At 45.9% G+C, this 22,766-nt stretch overlaps 1 protein-coding gene across 1 annotated transcript; it reads right to left on the bottom strand.

The window, feature by feature from the left end:
• Positions 1-8,340: 8,340 nt before the first annotated feature.
• Kctd2 (potassium channel tetramerization domain containing 2) lies at positions 8,341-22,761 on the bottom strand. The gene is made up of 6 exons (XM_004860628.3): positions 22,286-22,761; positions 20,531-20,639; positions 18,496-18,587; positions 14,751-14,846; positions 12,995-13,120; positions 8,341-11,493 (listed from the first exon to the last, which is right to left on the bottom strand). Exons 1-6 carry the CDS (start codon positions 22,622-22,624, stop codon positions 11,464-11,466), a joined length of 792 nt encoding a protein of 263 aa, XP_004860685.1. The 5' UTR covers positions 22,625-22,761; the 3' UTR covers positions 8,341-11,463.
• Between the last annotated feature and the right edge of the window lie 5 nt (positions 22,762-22,766).

Raw genomic sequence — 22,766 nt, forward strand, 5'->3', positions numbered from 1 at the left:
CCGGGGATTGAACTCAGGTCCTTGCGCTTGCGCAGCAGGTGGTGAAACCACTGAGCTAAATCCCCAGCCCTGGATATTGAGTTTTATCCAGTGCTTTTTCTATATCATTTGAGATGATTATAAGCTTGGCCTCTTTTATCCTGTTACTGTGGTGAATTTACCTTTAATGATTTTGAATTATTAAAACAACCTTGTGCTGGGTGTGGTGGTGCATGCCTGTAATCCCAGTACTCAAGAGGCTGAGGCAGGAGGATGGCCATGAGGGCAGCCTGAACTATACAATGAGATCTGTTTTTATCTCAAAAACAAACAAATAAAAATCAACGTTGCATTCTGGAATGAACCCTACTTGATCCTGATATATTATGTACTGTTTTTTGTTTTATTTAGGGAGCATTGAACCCAGGCTCTTTGTTTTGAGCTCCATTCCCAGCTCTTTTTATTTTTTATTTGCAGACAGGGTCTTGTTAAGCTAAGTTGCCTGGCCTGGGCTGGGTTCAAACTTGTGATTCTTCTCTGCTTTTTATATATGAACTGGGAAGGGGGGATTTAATTTGCTAATATTTTCTTGGGAGTTTTGTTTGCATCATGAATGAAATCGGCCAGTAGGTTTCTTTTTACATAATGTCTTTGTCAAGTTTTGGCATTAAGGTATGCTGGCCTTGGCCAGACCTGGTGGTTCAAAATATAATGGGAGCACCGGTGAGGCAGGAGGACTCTAGGTTTGAGCCCAGTGTGGGCAATTTAGCTTAGTGAGATCCTGTTTCAAAATAACAAAAAAAAATTTCAAAAAGACTTGGGAATATAGTCCAGTGTGAAGGTCCTGTGTTCAATCTCTAGTATCAGAAAAATATGCCAGCTTTATAAAATGAGTCAGGAATTTTTTTTTGTCACTTATTTGGAAGAGTAGGATATTTCTTCCTAGGGCCAGTGTAGATAGTTCTTCCTTGAATTGTTATTATAATTCACTAGAAAATCTACCTAGGCCTGGGGTGTTTTTGGTACAAAGTTTGTTAATGATGTATTTAATTTAAGAGACTTGGATCTATTTATATTGACTATTTATTAAAAAAAATTTTTTTTTTTTGGTACTGGGGATCGAATTCAGGACCTCGCGCTTGTGAGGCAGGCGGTGGAACCACTGAGCTAAATCCCCAGCCCAAAAAACTTTTATTTTTATTAGTACATGTTTGCAATACATAATGATTGCATTAATTGTGGGGAATTGGTATGTGTCTATAATGCATCTTAGTTTTTTTTTTTTTTTTTTTTTGAGACAGGGTCTCACTATCTATGCTGGGCTGGCCTCAGAGTCTTGAGTGCTGCGATTACAGGCGTGTACCACTGAGCCTGAGGTTTTTTTTTGTTTTGTTTTGTTGTTTTTGGTACCGGGTAGAACTCAGGTCCTTGCGCTTGCGAGGCAGGCAGCAGAACCACTGAGCTAAATCCCTGGCCCTTCCCTGGCCCTTGTTTTGTTTTTTTAATGGTGGCAAAGTTTTATTAAAGGCAGGAAGAGAAACAGGCTGTGCAGAGCAAATTCAGGCTAAGTAAAAGTAGGAGAAGCAGTAGCCATGCAGCGTGAGGATGGCTTGCCATGCAAGAGCAAACACAGGGCCCATCTTAATTCTTTTTCATCCCCTCCCTTCTCTCTCCCCACCCTGGCCGTCTCTCGCTTACCTTCCCTTTTGTAAACAATCCATCTCCCTGTTCCTATTACCTATCCTTTATTTTGTTCTCTATTTATATTGTGGGTTTCTTGTGTAAGAGAAACCATGTGACATTTAAACTGTGTGTCCTTCTCCACTTGGAGCAGACATTTTCTCCAAAGAGGGCCCAGATGACTTTTGAATTCATCTTTTGGCTCTCACTCCATCCCTGACCACTTCTCAGCCTCCTCTGTTGTCTCTTCCTCCTTTTCTTGCCTTTTACAGATGTCTGTGCTCTCAGAATTCTGTCCTAGAAAAGTTTAACCGAACTTGGAGACTTCTCACCAAGCTTCCATCCTGGTGGTGCTAAGTCTTTGTTATCGGTATGGTGTAGGGCTGGAGGACTCCAAGCTCTGATTGTAACCCACAGCTGGGCCTAGTGCACCTTACACAGCTATGTGTGACTGTCCAGAGATTTGTGATGCCCCCAATATCCATTTCTTCATATTCCTTTTTTTTTTTGGTACCGGAGATCGAACTCAGGACCTTGCCACTTGCAAGGCAGGCACTGAAACCAATGAGCTAAATCCCCAGTCCCATATTCCTTTATTTATTGGTATGAAATGTCAATAAAATGCTAATGATTGAATCAAAGTAGATGGTATACAGGTATATATTTTATTATTTCCATTTTTTCTATGTGTATGGAAATTTTCATAATACTACAATGTTGGGAGAACAATGCTAATTTTGTCTTTTTAAATTGTCAACCACTGGGTTCAGGAATACTGCTGCAGTAGTTGAAGAGCATGACCTTTGGGGCGTGACTACTGGATCTGTTTTGGGACCATTCCCCTTTGCCTTCAGCCTCAGTTTCCCTAACCCGTTTGCTATGGTTTGGTATGTTGGAGTATGTCCCACAAGGGTACTTGTACTGGGACTTTGATGTCACTGGCTTTGGGGCCACTGGGACATTGTTAGGTCACAAGGGCCCTTGGAAGGAAGTGATGCAGTTTTCAAGGGATCTCGGGTTGGTTCTCAAGAGAGCACATTGTTAGAGAACAGTGAGCCTGCCTCTCCCCAAGCTCTGGTGTCCTCTCTCACCATATAATCTGTCCCTCTTGTACACTGTGATGCCATCTGCTGTGAGGTGCAGCAGCGCACAGTGTTCTTATCAGAGTTAGTGCCATGCTGTTTTAACTATCAGCCTCTAAAACTGTGAACTAAATAAAACTCTTTTCTCTATAAGCCATCTATCCTTAGGTATTTTGTTATAGTAACAGAAAACAGGCTAATATACAACTCAAGAATTGTGTGACCTGGAGCAAATTGCGCAGGGTTCCTCATCTCAAACATGGGAGTACAAATAACAAGAGGATGCTGTGAGGATTAAGTGAATGAACTCACAACAGAATGGTTCAGAACTCAGACCTTGAGGGCTACTTCTTCTATCAGGCAGGTGGCCACAGGTTTAAGCGAGAACATTAGCAGAAATGCCGAAAGAATCAAGTGCACACTCTTGAAAGCCAGCCTTATAGTGACCTTCACTTGAGTCCTTCACCTCTGGCTGCTCCAACTTAACCTGCGTGGAACTGAAAACTTGGTATCTTGCATCAAGCGAGCAACATCCAACTTTCCCATCCCACCCCTGCCCGTCACTCCAGGTTCTTCCAACCTCCTAGCTGCCCTCCCTAAACCTTACAGACTCCTTTCTGTGTTTCAACTCCCTCACTCTGCTCAAGTTCTTGGCTCTTCCCTGGCTGCTCTTCCCTTGGCAGCTTCCTGGTTGCCTCCTGGCCCCAGGTCCTGCGCAGGCCCGGGGACTCAGCCTTGGGACTTTAGTGGGTCTGGGCATGTGTAACACTCAACACCAAGTGAGTGCAAGTTTGCTCTGAGCAATGCTGGGTAGGTGGCAGGGTATCCAGGCCTTCCTGTGCCTGTTGGTCAACATTCAGGTCTAGGTCAAGAACTCTGTGGCACCTTGAAACTCCTCCTTTTTCAAATATGGTACTGAGGATCAAACTTAGGACCTTGGGCTTGCGAGGTAGGAGAAAGACTGTTTTGTTTTTTGATTTGCCAAAGTGTAGACACCATAGTGTGGGCAAGGTTATCAGAATGAAATCTAAGTAGAAACAATACCCCAATCTTGGACAAAAGGCAATCCAAAAATATGCAAGGGAATTTGCCCACAATTTCCTTGTAGTAATTTAGGGGATCCATGTAAACTTTATCTCGTGTGTGTGTGTGTGTGTGTGTGTGTGTGTGTGTTTGTGTGTGCAGTAGTGGGGTTTTAACCTAGACACTTCATACTAAGTCACATTCTTAGCCCTTTTTGTATTTTTTAGAGACAGGGTCTTGTTAAGTCACTGAGTTGCCCAGGGTGAGCTCAAACTTGTGATCCTCCAGCCTCAGCCTCCCAGAGTTACCATGTGCCATCATGCATGGCTGTATTATATTTTTCTAATATCTGTACTATTAGCTGTAATTAAGAGAAAACCAATATCAGTCTAAACATTTTAATTTACTATTAAAGTACTTTAAGGGCCGGGATTTGGCTCAGTAGTGCCACTATTATAGATAGATGAGCTAGGTAGAAATATTATAGGCAGTCAGATAGGGCTAAGTCCTCGAGAGGGCCAGGTGAGACACACTACAGCTGCACACTGTTTGAAAACCAGGCCTCAAGATGGAGACACGATGACCAGACCCATAGACTTCTCCAAAGAACTGGGCTTAGTGACGTATAGATAGGAATCGACCACCCTGTGGGTGACCAGAGACCTCTGGACCCACTGCCTTCTAGGAGAATCCTTGTTCTTTCCATCCGTGCTTGTTACGTGACTCGCTTCCCAATTGGACCACCGTTACCTAGGTGACTGTACTTGTAACCTTATTGGATGCTCATGGCTGTGGCCCACGCTGTACCCACGTGGGTTTCACCCTATAAAACTTCTCTGTAAAGTGGGGTCCTTGGGCTGCCCGCTCGGGACTCCTCCTACCTCTTAGGAGCTTTCCTATTAATAAATGTCTTCCTACTTTCAACCTCCGTGGTTCCTAGGACTCATTCTTCGATTTCGAGAGAACAAGAACTCGGCGTATCATAGTTAACATGTTGGAATGGAAGATATTGATACGGAAAAGTTTTAGATAACTTAATAAATTGAACATTAAGGTAGTTGTCGAAGCAAAATAAGTAATGTGTTCTTTTAAGATTTGCTTTTCCCGGGGCCAGGGATTTAGCTCAGTGGTTTCGCCGCCTGCTGCGCAAGCCCAGGGACCCGCTTTTGATCACGGTACCAAAAAAAAAAAGATTTGCTTTTCCCATAACTCCTTGTTTAAAGTGACGGTTATCTGACTCTAACCCATAACTTCATTAACCTAACGAAGTTACCATGCCAGGGTGAATTTACAATGTATGTGTGCCTATCTTGTGTCTGTGACTTGTAGATAGGAACTGGAATTGTATTTACACGTCAAAGACCATTAGGGATGAGATAATGGCTAAAAAGGATATAAAAAGGGAAACGCTGAACAAAGAGGGCGAGGATAGTAACCAGACCTGTTTCTGGTGATCCGCCTGCTCGCGAGAAGAAATTTTATTATTTTACCCGAATTCTGTGTCTCTGTGTATTTCTTTCCGAGATTTCTGCAACAATATAATATTTCATATTTCCTGTGACACCGCCACCTGGTTCACAAGTACAAGGTCCTGAGTTTGATCCCCGGTACAAAACAAAACAAAGCAAAACTGTCAATCCCCAGTACCAAAAAAACCCCAAACAAGCCCCCCCCAAAACAAAACAAACCAAATAAAGTATGTGGTTTAATATGTGGTTTAGGTTTTGATGTACAAAATTTAACTTGGGGAAAATAAACATGGAGGTAATAGTCACAAAGGAAAAATGTGGACAAAGCTACAACCCATAAAGGCAAAAACTAGCTGGGTGTGGTAGCTCACACTTATAATCCCAGAACTCAAGAGGGTGAGGCAGGAGGATGCCAGGAGTTCAAGGCCAGCCTAGGCTACAAAGTGAATTCAAGTTAGCCTGAAATACAAAGGGAGACCCTGTCTCAAAAAACAAAAACAAAAACAAAACAACAAACCATAAGGGCAGCTGGGGATTTAGCTCAATGGTTCCACCGCCTGCCTCCTGCCTCGAAAGCACAAGGTTGCAAGCACAAGGTTTCAAGTTTGACCCCCGGTCCCCCCAAAAAACACCCCAAAAACAAACATAAGGGCAAAAAACAGAATTGGTTAAACTGAATTAAATTTTCACTGTATAATCTTATGGAAAACAATGCTCTTAACACAAATTTTTTTTTTTTTTTTTTTGTACCAGGGATCAAACTCTGGTCCTTGCGCTTTCGCAGCAGCCGTTGAAATCACTGAGCTAAATCCCCGGGCCCAGTACAAATGTTTCTAAGTAAAAACAAAATAGAAAACTTGGCATCTTGGGCCAGGGATTTAGCTCAGTGGTTCCGCCGCCTGCCTCACAAACTAAGGACCCGAGTTCGATCCCTGGTACCAAAAACAAAACAAAAACAAACAATTAAGGAAAACTTAGCATCTTAACTGCATTGTGTGATCAAGAAATTAAACTCGCTGAATAGAGTCCCAGCTCACTGCAGGGGACAGCCTTACTGATGAAAGACTTTATAGGCTATGATTCTTATTCAAAATTTAACTCTGTGTGGCTGCCACCTGAGCTTTATGATGGAGCAGTTTCAGTGATCTGTTACAAAAGTTCAAGCTGTCCCCAGAGGCCCCAGCTGCCCCAAATGCACACTCACCATGGAGAACTCCAGGGCTCGGATAAGATCCAGCGTTTTTTTTTTTTTTTTTTTTGATCCAACCTTGTTTTTGCAGATCGCTGTTCTCTCCCTTTGAGAAACAGCTCCCCCTTGCACTGGACCCTGGTGGATGTGGTGCACCTAACCAAACACTGTCAAGTGTGGCCTGGACTGCCATCACCAACCAGGTGTTGTCTGATCCACCAACCCAGTGATGGCAAACTTTTTAGAGCTTTCAGTGATAACAAATAGTTGCTGGCTGTGGCACCGGTGCCAGAGGTTCACCACCACTGCACCAAGCCAATGGAGGTATAATCAGTGTAGCCTGGAAGTAGGTAGTGACCAGCTCGCAGACAGGAGCACAGTGGACATTTTGTCTTTTTTTTTTTTGGTAGCAGGGCTCGAACTCGGGACCTTGAGCTTGCGAGGCAGGAGAGGGAACCACTGAGCTAAATCCCTGGCCCGCTTTTGCCTCATTTTGAAGAGAGTGGGATCATCTTTGTTGTACAAGGGGTAGTTGTATCTTGTTCTGTGGAGGCATAAATTTATTTCTTGATTTTTTTTTTTTGGTACAGGGGATCGAACTCGGGTCCTTGCGCTTGTGCAGCAGGCGGCGAAACCACTGAGCTAAATCCCTGGCCCATAAATTTATTTCTTATTCATTGTGTGGAAGTTCAAGTATATGTAGACCCAAGCATACATGAGCTGTTTCCCTACAGATGGGCTGAGCTGGTTCTGATATTGTCATCTCTCAGCCCCAAACCCCACCTCCATACTCTGCTGCAGGGCCTGGGACTCTGCAAAGGATGCTTCTCCTTTCCCAGCTGCTCCAGCAGCACTGAGAGTGAGAATAAGGCAAGGCTAGAGGAAAACTTTACCATGAAACCACTGCAGCTCTGCTGTACTGTGGCAGCAACGGCTGGTTCTGGTAGGAATGTTCCTTCCTTACAGCTTTTCCAGTCCTCAGAGCAGCCACAGTCGTCAGACAGCAGCACCAACCCACTGCCATCTCCCGCTCTGCGGGTCCTCCTCCTACGCTGCAATTTTACAAACTGGCCTCTTCCCATTGTTCCTACCCTGGAAGCAGTAACTGCACCTCCAATCCCCACAGCTGCAGTGGCTCAGTCCCTGCGGCCCTCCTTCTGCCCCACCCCAGGTCACTAGGTGCTGTGTCTGCCTCCTGAGTGGATCCTGACTGACACGGGCTGTGTGGGCATCTCATCTTCCCAGCCATCAGCCTTGTGCTGGAAGGTGTCATCTAAGGCAGCGGTGGCAAACCTATGGCATGCATGCTGCAGTGGGCAAGCAGGGCCTTCTGTTGGCACCCAAGCCAAGACACCTCAGTAGCCAAGCATTGGATAACTGTTTTTTCTAAGCTAAAACCTCAGTATTCAGGTTTAATTGCAGTGTTGGCACTTTTTGATAATTAGTGGGCTTGGGGTTGTAGTTGGGCACTGTTCTCTAAAAGGTTTGCCATCACTGACCTAAGGCCTTAAGGCTCTACCCTTGCCTGGTGCTGAGTGGTGAATACTTGCTTTGGTTGTTTACTGTGTTTTTTCTTCCCTCTTTTTTGCAGAGAAAATGGACAGCTTGTCACTTCTCATTTCCAGGAAGACTTCATTCTCCTCCAGACCAGCACATGCTCCTCCCCTTGTCCTTCCAGTTTGGCAGCCCATCTGTCCCCACCTTCTGTTCCTCAGCATCCTCTGAGGCCTTTCAGATTCAGGAAGGGAAAGGGAGCCAGAAGGCCCAATACCCTCAGGCAGCTTTAGCAGCACAATGATAACTCTGCAAGCTGCCCTGGAGGATGGGGCAGGGAGCCCATCTCCTGAGATCCGCTTGAGAATCATCAACGGGAAGTGGCAGTGATGGTTAATATACTTGAGATCCAAGACTCAAGACATCTGTTTCATAGCTTTATTGACTCCCCCCCGAAAAAGTCATAGCATTTGCGACTTTGTTCAGACACATGAACAATAACAAAGGGTACCCACCAGTGACAGCTACGGTCCCAAAGGTCTGGATCAAAGGCCATGCTGGCGGGTGTGGGTGTCCCTACAGCCCTATGCAGCATCTCTGTTGCTTCCAGCCCACGCCTTGCTGATACCGAACAGCAATTATGAAATTATGATTGTGCAGAAAGTAAGTCACTCCAGAGGAGGCTGGCCCCACCTCACACCCAGGAAAAGGACCAGGTTCTGCAGAACAGACAGAGGCGGTGCTGGCTCAGCACTCTGGATGGTGGCCCAGACCTGCAGCAGAGACACGCCCCACATGGCAGTCCTGGTGGGCCAGGGAGTGTAGGTCACTGGTCACATTACACCCCTAAACCAACGGGAGGGAGGGCAGATCTCCCTCTGCAGTGACAGCCAGACGCCCCAGGGGAGAACGCTGTCAAGCAAGAACACTGGCATGGATCACAAGGGCTCAGGTAAAGTACCTTGCAGCAAAGACCTTCCCTTTCAATGCACATCGGCCCTGCTCTAAACAGACCAGGCAGCTGTTCTGGGTTTGTCCATATTTGGCATCAGGGGTTGATTTTGTCAGGAAGAGGAATTCCCTCCAGTACTCCCCACTATCTGCATAGTCTTTGGGGTGGTGCGGCTCTTGGAACTTGCTGAACAAATTCATTTGAGGTCCTCTGTGTTTGCAGCCCCTGGGTGTTTGGACAATTCTGACTCTACTCCTGAGGCCACTGAAAGTATTTTCATAATTGCTTTACAATAATTAAGGTAATTTAAAAACTTTAATATCCAAGTATAAGTCACTATTCAAACTCCCTACTGTTTATTTCTTTGAATCAATATTCAAATAAAATCTACAAACTCGGAAAACAAAACTACTTCCCACAAACCTGAAAAATGAACCTCCATCTGACTCCTGGAGCACAGAGCTGCAGAGAAGAGGGACCTTCAGCAGGAACTTCTAGGAGGCAGAGTATGCCTGTTTCCCAGAGCACTTGGCTTGGGGTTCAAAGGCAATGTTTTGTTGATGAGCTGTGGGGGTCTGGAAAGTTCAATGAAGCTAACACTGCATTCATGAGGTACTAGCCCAAGGTCTAGCCCCTACTCCTTCTCGCTGAGCTTGGTGCTAAAGCTGAGGCTGGGGCCAGGGCATCAGCTCCGCCTGGACCCCTGCTCAGCACTGATCATCAGGGATGCTCTGGGAAGCAGGACACAAGTGGGCACAAGGCCCCACATGAAGTGCTTCTCTGAGAACGATGACACTCCATTTAGCCAAAGCTCCCTCTCCCAATGTCCTCTGTCCTATGCTGGGCACAGCCATAATTCCTGCTATCTCTGCTTTTTCTTGACTACATCCAAATCTTTTTGTGTGAAAGACATGACAGGATAGATGCCTATGACCCTATGGGAGGAGTGACTGCCCTTCCTGTAAATAGAAGTTCACCTAACATGTTACAGCTGTAAAAAACACCAGGCACACCCAGACTTCTGAGGTGTCAACATGTACATTTCCAATGGCCTCCATATGCAGGTGCTGCAGGAGCCCTGGACACACAGTTCTATGTATGCTACAGACAGAAAGAGGGAAAGAGTGAAAGTCCTGGAGAAAAGGTAAGCCACCTGGACTCAGTCAGGTTACATGCTCAAAAGGTAACTGGTAGAGTCCAGTTCTTCTGGAAATCACTACCCTTGATCCAAAATGAGCAGCCCAGTCAGAGCTTGGCTTTAAAAGTGCCCTGTAGTGCCTGGCCCGAGGTGGTTTTTGGGCAATGTGTTCCCCAGAGGTACCTTCCCTGTCTCTACCATGTCCCATGCTACTGAAAATTGTCCAGGAAAAACGAAAGGTGCTCCAGCCCCTCTGCCTTTCACGACTGCTCAGAGACTCAAAGGCCCAGAGGAGAACTGCAGGCACCCTGATCAGATAAGTACTTGGTCCTCGCCAACATGACACTCCCAGGAAAAAGTCACAGGGGGAAGGGATGGTATTAAGAGACTATGGAGGTCCCGACTGCAGTCAACACACACACTACTGGAGACAGTGCACAGTCACCTGAAGTGCTGTGGGGCAGGTTTACTAAAGTTAGAAATCAAGGAGAGACACAAATGGTACATTCACTCAGGACATCTGCAAGAGACAATCACAGAAACAATACCACTTTTATATATGGCAACTGCACATATTTAGCAACTTCCAAAGAAACAGCCTTTCTCACACCAAGCCATCGGAGGGTCCACAAAGTCCTTTATCTTTGGTCCAGTTAAAAGGCCAGGGAAGGAAAACAGGTCAACGGGGTAAGAAAAGGCTGCAACAGCAGTTACCAATCACATGGCACTCCTCTGTCTGATGTGGCACACCTGTCTCAAACCCCTTCCTGGGAACAAGGCAGGCCTCACGGTGCACAGCAAAGCTGCGGGTGGGAGTACCACAGCGCCCAAGATGAGAGCAGTGCCCACCACCATCCACCGTCGCGAAATCCTCCCTTTCATAGAGGCTCTGTGCATAGCAGTATGCGTCCTCTGGTGACTTCTCCTGTCCCAAACTTCAGTTTGACACACGGAAGGTAGAACCGACTGCATCTCCGCACTCCTTGGAGGGTGACTAGCAGGAGGGATAGAGGGGTCATAAGCAGCTGCCAATGTCCAAGATGGCACACGCACATGAGACCAGGGCACAGCTCAGGACAGTCCTCCTTCCTCTCCAGCTGCCTTGACATCTAGGCCATTTTCAAGGAGCCAGGCCATCCTTCCCTTCTCCAAGGTCCCCAAAAGCCTCCATCTGGGGACCCAGCCCAGCTGCTATCATCAAAATCTGTCAGAACATTGGCTAAGAAGACAAAAGCAGGCTTCTGAAAAGGGGGTCTGCAGCCAGAGGTGCATCTGTCCTTGGGATCCCAGGGGAGGGGTGGGGTTCCTTTGGTTTTGACCAGAACACGTCCTCACCGGGGACCAGGCTCAGCTTTGCTTTGCAGTAGCTCAGTTACTGTACAGGTGCAAGACTTCACAGAGCTGCTCTGCTGGATCCCTCTCCTGACTTCAGCACTCTGGAATTTCAGACTCTCAGCTTACATTCGAGATCCTCTCTCCTGAAGAATCTGAAAGTGGAAGACAAGGGAGGAGCCTGAGACTTCTGAGCAGACGCCGAGGGAAAGACAGGGGATGGGGGTGCAGCTCAGTGGTATAGCATGTGCTGAGCATGCAGAAGACCTTGGTTTTGATCCCCCCTCTCCACAAAAAAAGCCAGGAGTGGTGGTGCATGCCTGTGATCCCAGCACTACTGGAGGCTGAAGCAGGAGGACTGCATGTCTGAGCTCAGCACAAGAAACTTAGGGAGTGACTTAGGGAGACTGTCTTTAAATAGAAAGTTAAGAAAAGGACTGGGGCGGCTGGGGATTTAGCTCAGTGGTTTTGCTACCTGCTGCGCAAGCACAAGGCCCCGAGTTTGATCCCCGGTATAAAAAAAAAAAGGACTGGGGATACAGCTCAGTGCAAAGGCCCTGGGTTTAATTCCCAGTACTGGGAAAAATATTTAAATCAGAATATACTATCTAATTACCGTGGAACTGAGTTAGAAATCAATCACAAAAAATGATTAAAAATTGATTTCAAGCCAGGCATGGTGGCACATCCTTGTAATCCTAGAACTCTGGAGGCTGAATCGAGAGGATCATCTTAAGTTCAAGGCCAGCCTAGGGTACTGAGTTGCATTCAAGGCAGGCCTGTAATACATAGTGAGACCGTCTCAAGAAAACAAAACAAAACAAAACAACAAAACTGATTTCAAAACAGCCTCACCCACACCGGGCACTGAGCTATAGAAACCTGTTTGCTGTTGGACGAGAGTCTTCCCATGCTAAAGGAAATGGACCACCAGCGTCACGCCCTGGTGATTCAGAAGTGTGTATGTTGCACATGTGTGTGTGGAAGGAAAGGAGGTAAGTGTGTGGTTCAGGGGTATTGGAGATTGAACTCAAGGCTTCACACATACTAGACAAGCACTGCACCACTGGGCTACACTCTCAGCTCAGCTCTTTTAACCAAGTCAACAGAGGCTGGACAAACCGCCTTTTTCATGCTCATGTTTCTCAACCAAAAAGCCCTGTCATTTTTCCCTAAATTTTTTTTTTTTTTGGTACCAGGGATCGAACTCTGGTCCTTGCGCTTGAGCAGCAGGTGGCGAAACCACTGAGCTAAATCCCCGGCCCCTCCTAAATCTTGATTTAAAAAACACAAGGTAGGACCAGGGATTTAGCTCAGTGGTTTCTTGAGTTCGATCCCTGGTACCAAAAAAAACAAACCCTCAAAACCTTGCAAGGTGGAATACCACACAGCTAGATGAGGAAGGGAGAAGGGCAGCAGTTGGGGTGGAGCTGCAGGGGCCTGAACACAAATGAACCAGAGTGTAAGCCAGCAAAGCAGTTTCTTTTGGCTTTTTTTTTTTTTTCCTGAGACAGGGTCTCGAGATGCAGTTCAGGCTGGCCATGAACTATGTAGCCCGAGCTAGCCTTGAACTCACGGCGATCCTACTGCCTCAGCTTCCCAAATACTGGGATTACAGATGCGTGCCACTACACCCAGCCAAATCAGTTTTCTTACCTTGGCCTTTTCACTTGGCTCTATGACAATGCCGTTGGTAGAATTATTTAATTCTCTGGAGACGACACAGAGAAATTCAGCCTGGTCCTCATTTCCATAGTTATAGGAGGATCCAATGCTGATTAGCTGGCAAAACAAAAAGATGGTGACCATACAAGTACCAACCTTCAAATCTCAAGTGCCACACAAACCACACCTTCCTCCTGTCTGGAATTCATATTTTTGGGGACCATCAAGGTCCTGAAGGACAGCTGGATCTCACTTTCGCATCAGAGCATCGTAAGCGAGGGTTCCCTAAGAAGTCTGAGTCCCACCACTGTCCTCTCGCTCAAGCACTTGTCCGATCGCTCTCCCTCTGTCACATTTGAGTACTACAAAATGTTTCTGCACATGGAAATGGACACTTGTCCAGCCAAAACATAGCACTGGTGCACCTGTGAGCAGGGCTCCTAAACAGCAGACTGCCACACAGAAGGACCTGGAGCGCACCAAGAAAAGCACTGGATAGCTATTAAGAGCTGTCTGCTGCTGGCACTTTGAACCTTGTTGGAGAACTGAGGTCAGTACTAATTCTAAATAGGAAACAGGCAGAGAGGGAGAAGCTGAGCCGGGCGTGAGGCTGTCCTCAAAAGCATGCAAGGCCTCAGGTTGGGAGACCCCAGCTGGCTCCCTGGGGAGGGGGGCCCTCAGCCCCCCAGGCCCAACTTTCTCATCTGTATCAGAGGCAACCAGAACAGACCTCGGACTCCCATAGGACATTAACAAAATGAGACAGCAACAAAAGAAATTATCCACTGGTTTTACAAAGAATACTCATAAAAAAATAAAAAACAAGTAATATTCTTTGCTTAAGACTCCATCAGGGAAGAATCCTTCTGGGATAGAGGACAATAAACCCTGGGCACATTCTGCCACCCACATATGAAGGAGAACCAGATGGCACACAGGCAGGACCGATTCTGTTGTGGAAGAAAAGGGTGAGGAATGATCCAGCACTGGTTCTGGGAACCGAGGCAGCTTTGAATGCGATCTGTAAGCTGCTCCATTAACACAAACTATAACTTTACATAGAAGGTGAGCTTCTCCTGCTGGCTCAGTTGGCCTCTTCAACTGTATGCAAGAATATGCAATGCTCCACATAAAACCAGGTTCCCTCTATCACCCCCGGCCTTCCCATGTGCCAACAATTGTGCCATCTAATGGAAGAAAATTGGGACTCGGGGTAGCTTTGTTTTGGTCTTAAGCTTAAGCACAAAACTAAAAGAACTGAGATGGAGAGGATGCCAGCTGACCAAGCCACACTTTTCACATTGAATCTTCACAGTGTATCTAGTCACCAGGCAGTTACAGCAGATAATGCAGACTCAGAATTGTTGCCTTCTGACCCTGTGAGATGAAAGGCTGGATGGTGAATCCTAGTCTTTTTCAGGGACTCACTGCAGAACATGTCCACAGAACACTTTTGAAAACCAAAGTGAAGCTCTTCAAGCCTAGCCAAGCTGGTGGCTGCCCTGGGCACTGCGTTCAGACTCTGGATGGCAGGCTGGGAGATGTGGTTCTCCTCACTCTCCCCTACCCACCACCTACTACTGGGCACACAGTATGCACTGAGTAGCTTTCTTTCCCCATGATTTGGAAATAGATCGAACTCAGCCCCCTCCCCGCTTTCCAGGGCTATAAGCTGGCTGGCTGGTGACTGTTCAAGGACTTAGGATCCTGAGACTAGGCCCCGGGTTCTGCTTTTTGAGAAACATACCTGTTCAAATTTCCAGCCGTCGGACATGGTGGAGACCATCTGTGTGAGCTCTTCCTCCTGACACTGCAGCACTCTGTACACATGCTTCACAGGACCCTGCAACAATCAGGGAGACTGAGAAGAGCAGCAGCAGGGAGGTGACAGGTGCAGCAGCCCCGGGGCTCCACCACCCCCACTGGCCCCTTCTCAAGCAGCACTGTGGTTTCCCACTAAAAATTATCCAAGGGGGGCGGGTGTGGTGATGCACAGCTGTGATCTCAGCACTCAGGAGGCTGAGGCAGGAGGATCAGCTTGAGGTTGAGGCCAGCCTCGGCTACACAGTAAGTTTAAGGTCATCCTGAACTTCATAGCAAGATCCTGTCTCAAAAAAAAAAAAAAAAATCCAAGAGAAGAAAGGAAAAAAAAAGATCCAAGAATGTGGATCAGTGGATAAAATAATTCTCAACTTCAGAGGGGTGCACTATGTGAGGAACCATGTGACAAGCCAGACATTTCATCCATTTCCTCAATTACTTTGCACAAGAAAGCCACATTTTTTCCTGAAGTGATTTATATGTGATGTATATGCTAAAAATGTATAGCACATTTTGGTTTATTCAGACTGGCAGAAGTGATTACAGGAACATTACATTAACAACATATTGAGATATTAAATTGGAATCTCATAATGTTCAAGTTATTTTTACCCTCTCTGACACTACCTGCAAGTGTTTCAGTATTGAACAGGAGCATTCCTGTGTCAGAAATATGTTATAATAAAAAGTAAGTATTTGTTTTTTGTCTGCATTCTTGGCAGAGCTCCCAAATGCCTGAAACTTTCTGAGTAATAAGAGTGCCTTTTGGGCCAGGGATTTAGCTCAGTGGTGCCACTGCCTGCCTCGTAAGCACAAGGTCCTGAGTTCCATCCCTGGTACCAAACAAAAAAAAAGAGTGCCTTTTGAGGCCATGAGTGTTTGAGGCTTGGAGGGCTTGGGTTCCATCCCCAGTGCTGTAAAAACAAAAAACAAAAAAGAGTACTATATAGCTATCATTACCAAGGTAGTAAGACTAAAAAATTTTCTCCCTTATAAAATATAGGACAAATTCTCCAAAAATTTCAATTGGTTCTAGTCACATAACTTAGAAACAACCAGATGTTTTTTATTATACAACTTAGAGCTCACAAAAGATCTGTGATACTGACCATAGTTGTCAAAGTTCCAGGTATTTAAATGTATGATAATGCCTTTTTTGCGGGGAGGTACTGGGGATCAAACTCAGGTCCTTGAGCTTGAGGGGCAGGCGGTGGAACCACTGAGCTAAATCCCCAGCCCTAATGCCTCTTTTTTTACTCCTCCAAAGTAAACCATCAGTACTTGGAAAAGCACTAAGATTAATCACCTATAAGAATATGATTCTTAGGGGTGGAGATTTAGCTCAGTAGTGCTGTGCTTGCCTGGCAAGTGCAAGATCCTGAGTTCCATCCCTGGTACCAAAGAAAAAAAAAAGGTTATTAGAGGCTGAGGGAGGTTGTGCATGCCCGTAATCCCAGCACTTGGGAAGCTGAGGCAGGAGGATTGCCCTGAATTCAAGGCCATCCTGGGCTACACAGTGAGTTCAAGGACAGCATGAGCTATATATATATAGCAAGACTCTGTCTAAAAAACAATCAGAGACAGCAAAGTAGTTAGTATGATGACAACCACTAAGAGATAAGAGGCCATGACAATAAAGCTGGGTTAAGATCTACATCTTGGGCTTTGCTTAAGGAGACAGTACCTGGAAATCCACATACAGCCAACTTCATCTTAGAACCATGTGGAACAAGGGCAAAAGAGGGTGTCTTTGAACATCAAATCCATTTCACAGAGTTCCACAATAAGAGACAGATGGAAAGATCAATGAACATCAAAAAGGTCTCAACATTCCTAGAACAGAAAGCTTCCAGCTGGGTATAACTCCACAAGCCTTCAGAATCTGGGGGACTAATTAACTTAATTGCTTTCGTCAAATGGAAATATTATATTGCTCTCAAGGAATCAGCTGATGGCAAAGAAGAGAGAATGTTCAGGTACCATGATCTGAACGGTTTCAAATTACATAGCATCAAAATTTCTACTACTCTATCAAGTTTTTTTTTTGGTATTTTTTAGTACTGGGGACTGAACTCATGACCTTGCACTTATGAGGCAGGAGTGGTACCACTGAGCTAAATTCCCGGCCTTTAAGTTTTTTTTTTTTTTTTTAAAGAAAGTGGAAAATTAAAGATAAAACATTTCCAAAATATCTAAGATATTTAACATCTATAACAGTGAAAGATGCCATGAAATATAAAACTGCAAAGACTGGTGACCCTACCGTAGATCATGTTTCACAATCTACAAGTTCATCTTTGAACCTTAACTAGGAGCCTTTTAGCAGCCAGCCAGAATAAGTCAGTCAGTCTGTCTTTCTTTCTTTCTTTTTTGGTTTTTTGAGACAGGGTCTTGCTATGTAGTTCAGGCTGCCCTTGAACTAGCAGCAACCCTCCTGCCTGGGATTACAGGTGTGTGCCATCATGCCTGGCTATAGAATAAGTCCCCTTTCTACCTTTGCAAGAAGCTAACATGGATAGAAGGCCTCATTTTTTATCATTGGTGTTAGTTTTTTAACCACATATTCCATTCAGAGCCGATACACACTGCTATATGAAAGAGCAAGGCACTATTTTTCACTTCTAAAGAGAAACTATTGCCTTCTTTTCTTTTTTTTTTCTGGTACCGGGGATCAAACTTGGGTCCTTATTGCCTTCTTTTCAATGGCAACAAAGTCCTGTGCTTTGACAAAATGAAGGAAGCATCCAGCACCAGAACCTGGTGGGAGGCAGCTGTGCCACGAGACAGATGGCTGCAGGGGAGCAGAGCTCTGCCCTTAGTTACTGCAGCTCTGAAGTCTTTCAGTACTAGGGACTGAACCCAGGGCCTTTGCATTGAGCTACATCCCCAGCCCACCTCCCCCTTTTTTGAGACAGAGACGTGCTAAGTTGCTAAACTGCTCAGGCTGGATCTTCCTGTCTCAGCCTCCCAGAGTGCTGGGATTACAGGTATGGGCCACTCTTACTGGCTAGGAGTTGTTCTTTCTTAAATGCAGGAAAGGAAAGGCCTCTTTTTCCCACTAGTCTTCTATGTTCTTGGGGGCAGGGACCTTTTCCTGTTACTCAGAGAATTCTAAGGGCTTAAAGACAGGGGCCATCCAAACATATGATGAATAATATGTAAAACAAGCTAAGTATGCCCTATCATCTCTCCTTCCGTCAAGTGAGGTGGGACATTCTGTTAACATCAAAATCCAGACACAATAAAAAGAGAGGCTTGATACAGTCCTCTCAGAAGCATGATTCACAACTGCTTTCAAATGGCTCTCAGGAGCAGGATCCCATGTTAAGGGGCTGCCCTGATAAAAGGCAGCTAACAGGCAGAAGTGAGACCTTGTGTGAGCTTCATGTTGAGGGAGACAGAAGGTCAGACAGAGCAGGCTTTGGATCTAGAGTGGCCCGGACTCCTCCCACTGCCATATGGTGGACGATGGCAATCTCTTCCAGAATAATACGGGGTTGTTCTGTTGTTATTTCTGCTTCTCCATTTCCTCCTTCTGAACGACTCTGGCTGCGCATGGACCATCTGCCCAGCAGAAGTGCTCCACCCAGACTTCCCGTTCACAGGGGAAAGGCATCCTTTTCAAATCACACCTGTCACGTGGTTTCCCCTAACAGTTCAGAACACCTTACTTGTGAAGTTCTGTTCTCATTGTCTCGTATCCTTTCCTTCACCAGCCGCACGAGAGACGCGATGTTGTAAAACTCTGCTTCTTCCAGCACGCCTATGACAAGGACCAGACTGCAGTCAGAGACTTGTGAGCTCACCAGAAACACAGCAAGAGGAGGCTTGCTAAAAACTACATTTTTCAGGTACAAATCTAGCCTAGGGAATTTAGGAAATACCTCTTTGCTGTTCAGGGTCTACCCAGGACCTTTTTTCCAACAAGAGGAGTCAAGCGCCAGGCCTGCTCTGCTTACTGTTTCACCCCACCCACTTCCTCCTGGCACCTGCCCGTTAGTGGCAGGACACTTTCCCCATATGTCACCTAGTTCTGAACTACAGGACACCTCCTGTGCTTGCTAATTTTTACCTACTTTCCCCTAAAAAGGACTGGAAGATAGGTATATGTGTGTAAATTTGTATGGATCAAATTTAACAGAATGTTTATTACTTGAAGAACAAGGAAGGCAATCACTGAAAGAGTCTCATGTTAAAAAATCAGAGGCCTTACGACAACTAAGGCATGCGTGGTCCTGTACCAGGAAAAAATTTTGCTAAAATGGCCATTATTAGAACTGAGCCAGGCGTGGTGGTGAACGCCTGCAATCCCAGCACTCGGGAGGTTGAGGGAGGAGGATTGCTGTGAGTTCAAGGCCAGCTTGGACTACATAGTGACACCCTATCTCAAAAAAACAAAAAACAAAAAAATCCCCAAAAACCAACTTACAAGACTGGAATATAAGCTACAGATAAAAATATCTAACAATATTTAATTCCTTGACTTTGATAGTAGGGTAACATACTTGTTCTAAGAAAAGACATACAGAATATTAAGAGGTGAAGTCTTCAATCTAGTCTCAAACTGCTCAGAAATAGAAACTACAGGGGAAGGAGAGAGGAAAGGAAGAAGAAAGGATGAGAGAGAAGAAAAAAGAGGGAGAGATGGAAGAAGTGGGGGGACAATGAATGATAATGTAAATATGACAAAATAATGGTAAGAAGTGGTAAATCTAGGTAAAGGGAGTTTCTTGGACTATTTTTATCTTTTTCTCTAAGTCTAGAATTATTTCAAAATAAAGTGTTTTTTTATTAAACATCAAAAAAAGGTTATCCATGAGCTTGTAGCTGCTGAAGCTGTTTGGAGGGTGCATGGAGCTTATATCCTCTCATTACTTTTACATGAATTTAACATGTTTTTAAAAGAAGGATTAAAAAAAAAAGGAGTGTTGGCCAAATGCTCCCCTCAAGAGAGCAAGACAGTGAGAGCAAGCACAATTTCTCTTTTTAATGGCTGAAAGAGAATTACTTTGCAGTCACTACAATAACAAGCACAGCCATTGCAAGCTTTCGTATTCAAAGCTAAGGCACTCAGATGAAGGTGCCTTGGATTCAGGGAAGAGCCCCAATCTTTCACTGAATGCCTCCTGTGAGACTAAGCCAAGGCTTTTTGAAAGAGGACTACTTAAATCCAAGTGCCCTACAAACCGAAAAGATGAGACAACCAATAATACATCTGACAATGAGCTGGAGAATTAATTAGATCAGCAGCAAAAATTATAGGGAAGCATAAGACCAGAGTTTTAAAAAGAAATGAGGTCAAGCCTTTATTATTTTTTTACAGGTGCAAGTTCAAACTAAAACTGAAAATATAAATAAATGAATGTTAGAGATGTGCTGCTTCAGGCCACAGACATTCACTGCCAGCATATAAATAAATGTTTGAAAAGGATTGTGACAATTCTGTGTCAGAAAAAACTCCTAAAGCTATTTGCAAAGATGAGCTACCTACTTTCCTTCTCACTAAGAAAACTTAACAGAGACCAGTGGGGCTTTCTTCAACCAGGCTCTCTCAGACAAGACTAGGTAACTGGAGACTTTCTGCTGATTTTCATTAACCTGTACTACGCCAGAACATCAGACCAGTGAAAATCTCAAAACTCAAGTCTATGAAAGAGCTTTAAGTGACCTGAAGTTTGAAATGTCCAGTGCCAACAGTGCAGTTACCTTCTTCTGCCAACTCCTTAGTAATGATGAGTTTCCCATGACGGAGGTAGTTTAGGATAGGCCCAAAGTAGGTGGGGTCTCTGTCAATCAGATAGGCTCCTGTCTCATCCTGCCAACCAAGCACAAGGGTATCATTATGCTAAGGGACATGTTTAAATTGAGAGGGTTTTGCCCCCTCTTGCTAGAATTCCATCAGCTACAAAAATTTTAGTGAGAACAAGTTTTGCTAGACATTTGCTTACTGAAAACTACTGGAAAGGCTAGCTCTAAGCACCTTCTGCTTTGGATCATTTCAGGTTGCCATCACAGATGCAGTCACACCCATCCTCTAGGCATTTACTTACTAGTTTGAACTTTGCTTGGCCAATTGCCAAGATTCTTTTGTAGGACACTGGTTACAAGGGAGGAAAAAAAAAAATCCAAAGATTCATGATTCAAATCTTTGCTGGAAATGGACATTCTGACTTCTCCACTGTCCCAAACCGCATTCCTAATTCTAAGAAAACCTCTGTTCAGTTGGCAACACTCCTGAGCTCAAAGCCAAAGTCACTGCCAACTATAATCTCACACACCCTAGCTGTGTGGCCAGAGGAAGCATGGTACTGCCAGGACTTGGCTCCGAAGAGCTTTAATCCTACTCTTCTTTACACTAAAAGGAACAAGAAGAAACTGGCTTATATGGCCATAAGGAAGATTTAGGGTATATAAAAATAATGTTATAAGCAAGCATTTTGGAATCCTGTTAAAGTTTGGGAAGGTTTCCATCAATTTGAGTTTAGTAGATGAAGTAGCAAATGTTTATGTAACCCCAATCTGTGCAATGTAATCAGCTGATTGCTATATGGGATATATGATTAGGTATAAGCTGTGGTCAATGCCTTTAGGTTGGGAACTATGGGAAACCTGTACAAGTTTTAAAAGTTCAGGGGCTGGGATTTAGCTCAGTGGCACTGTCCCTGCCTTGCAAGTGTGAGGTCCTGAGTTTGATCCCTGGTACCGCAAAAAAAAAAAGTTTAAAAAGTTCAAATAGCTCAAACTCAAAATAGGGTATCTTCTCACTTCTTAACTCTGGTTAGCAACCATGCATCTTGCCCAATAGCATTCCTTGGTTTCTACTTTCCCTTAGTCTTAACTGGTTAACCTAGATTGCCAAATACAACTTTTTTCCCCCAAGAAATGGACCTGATCTTAAATATGGACCTAAGCAACGACCATTACCAGATTCAAGGTCTGGGACCAGGATTTTAGGAAAGCAGTGACATCACAAGAAGCATTCCTTGCAGTGATGGAAGCCATTGTCAGACCCAGGCTTCAGCCAACCCGACACAAGGGTCTTACAGGAAGTCTGAAGAAGCTACAAAGATTCCCTGGCTCACTCTGATCCAGTTCTGAAGACATATCCCAACGGCAATAGGGGGTTGAAGGGGAGCCAGGGGAAACTCAAGCAGATCTCAGAGGCAGGGTGGGATGAGAGCCGCAGAGAATATGGGAGGGGTGTGGAGTGGGTTTTCAGGGATTAGACAGTGTACGCAAGAAGTCCCCGAGAACGCAGGGCTAGGTCAGAGGTCGCAAAGCGATGCCTGAGGACGGGGAGAATGGGGAAGGGCGCTTTCTGAAGCTTCCTGGGCCAGCCTGGGGGGCCTGGGACGACGTGGTTCCAGTCCGAGAAGTCTGCCTCTGAGGAGCGCGTCCCAGGACTCGGAAGACGAGCCTAGGAGGAACTAGGGGACCCAAAGGCCTGAGGGCGGGGCGCACCTTGTCCGAGTCCAGCTCCGGGTCCTCTTGGCAGCAGAGGCGGCAGAGGAAAGACTTGGGCTCTCGGCCTAGGGTCTGCCTGGTGGTCACGAAGTAGGTGCCCCCCACGTTCAGCCGGACCCAGCGGGCCGCGCCGCCGCCCCCAGCCCGCTCGGGTGGTCCGGGACCTGGCTCCAGTGGCTGCGCGACGGCGGCGGGCTGGCGGCCGTGTCCGCGGGGTAGGGGGACAGCGGGGCGAGGGCTGAGGGTCCCACGACCCAGGCCGCCGCCGTCGCTCAGCCCACTGCCGCCACCCCCTCCCAACCCCGCCATCGCCGGGTCTAGCTGCAGCTCCGCCATTTTGAGCCGGCGCCGCCGTTGCTGCTACCCGCGCACCGCCGGGCCGGCCCATTCCTCGGCAGGGAGAGCCGGGCCGGCCCACAAGAGGGGGAGAAGGCCAGGAGCCCCCGCAACTAGCAGGAACCTCAACAGCGCAGGCGCT

Source organism: Heterocephalus glaber, unplaced genomic scaffold, assembly GCF_053883595.1.
Source record: "Heterocephalus glaber isolate CG9 unplaced genomic scaffold, H.glaber_assembly_v1.0 deba00000937, whole genome shotgun sequence".
Taxonomy (NCBI): Eukaryota; Metazoa; Chordata; class Mammalia; order Rodentia; family Bathyergidae; genus Heterocephalus; species Heterocephalus glaber.

Excerpts from the sequence above, each read along its gene's own strand:
- Kctd2 (XM_004860628.3), bottom strand. The coding sequence starts at position 22,624 with ATGGCGGAGCTGCAGCTAGACCCGGCGATGGCGGGGTTGGGAGGGGGT. Across the intron at positions 20,640-22,285 it reads CGGAGCTGGACTCGGACAAG|GATGAGACAGGAGCCTATCT; the intron begins GTGCGCCCCGCC and ends CTTGGTTGGCAG. Across the intron at positions 18,588-20,530 it reads TAAGGAGTTGGCAGAAGAAG|GCGTGCTGGAAGAAGCAGAG; the intron begins GTAACTGCACTG and ends TCCTTGTCATAG.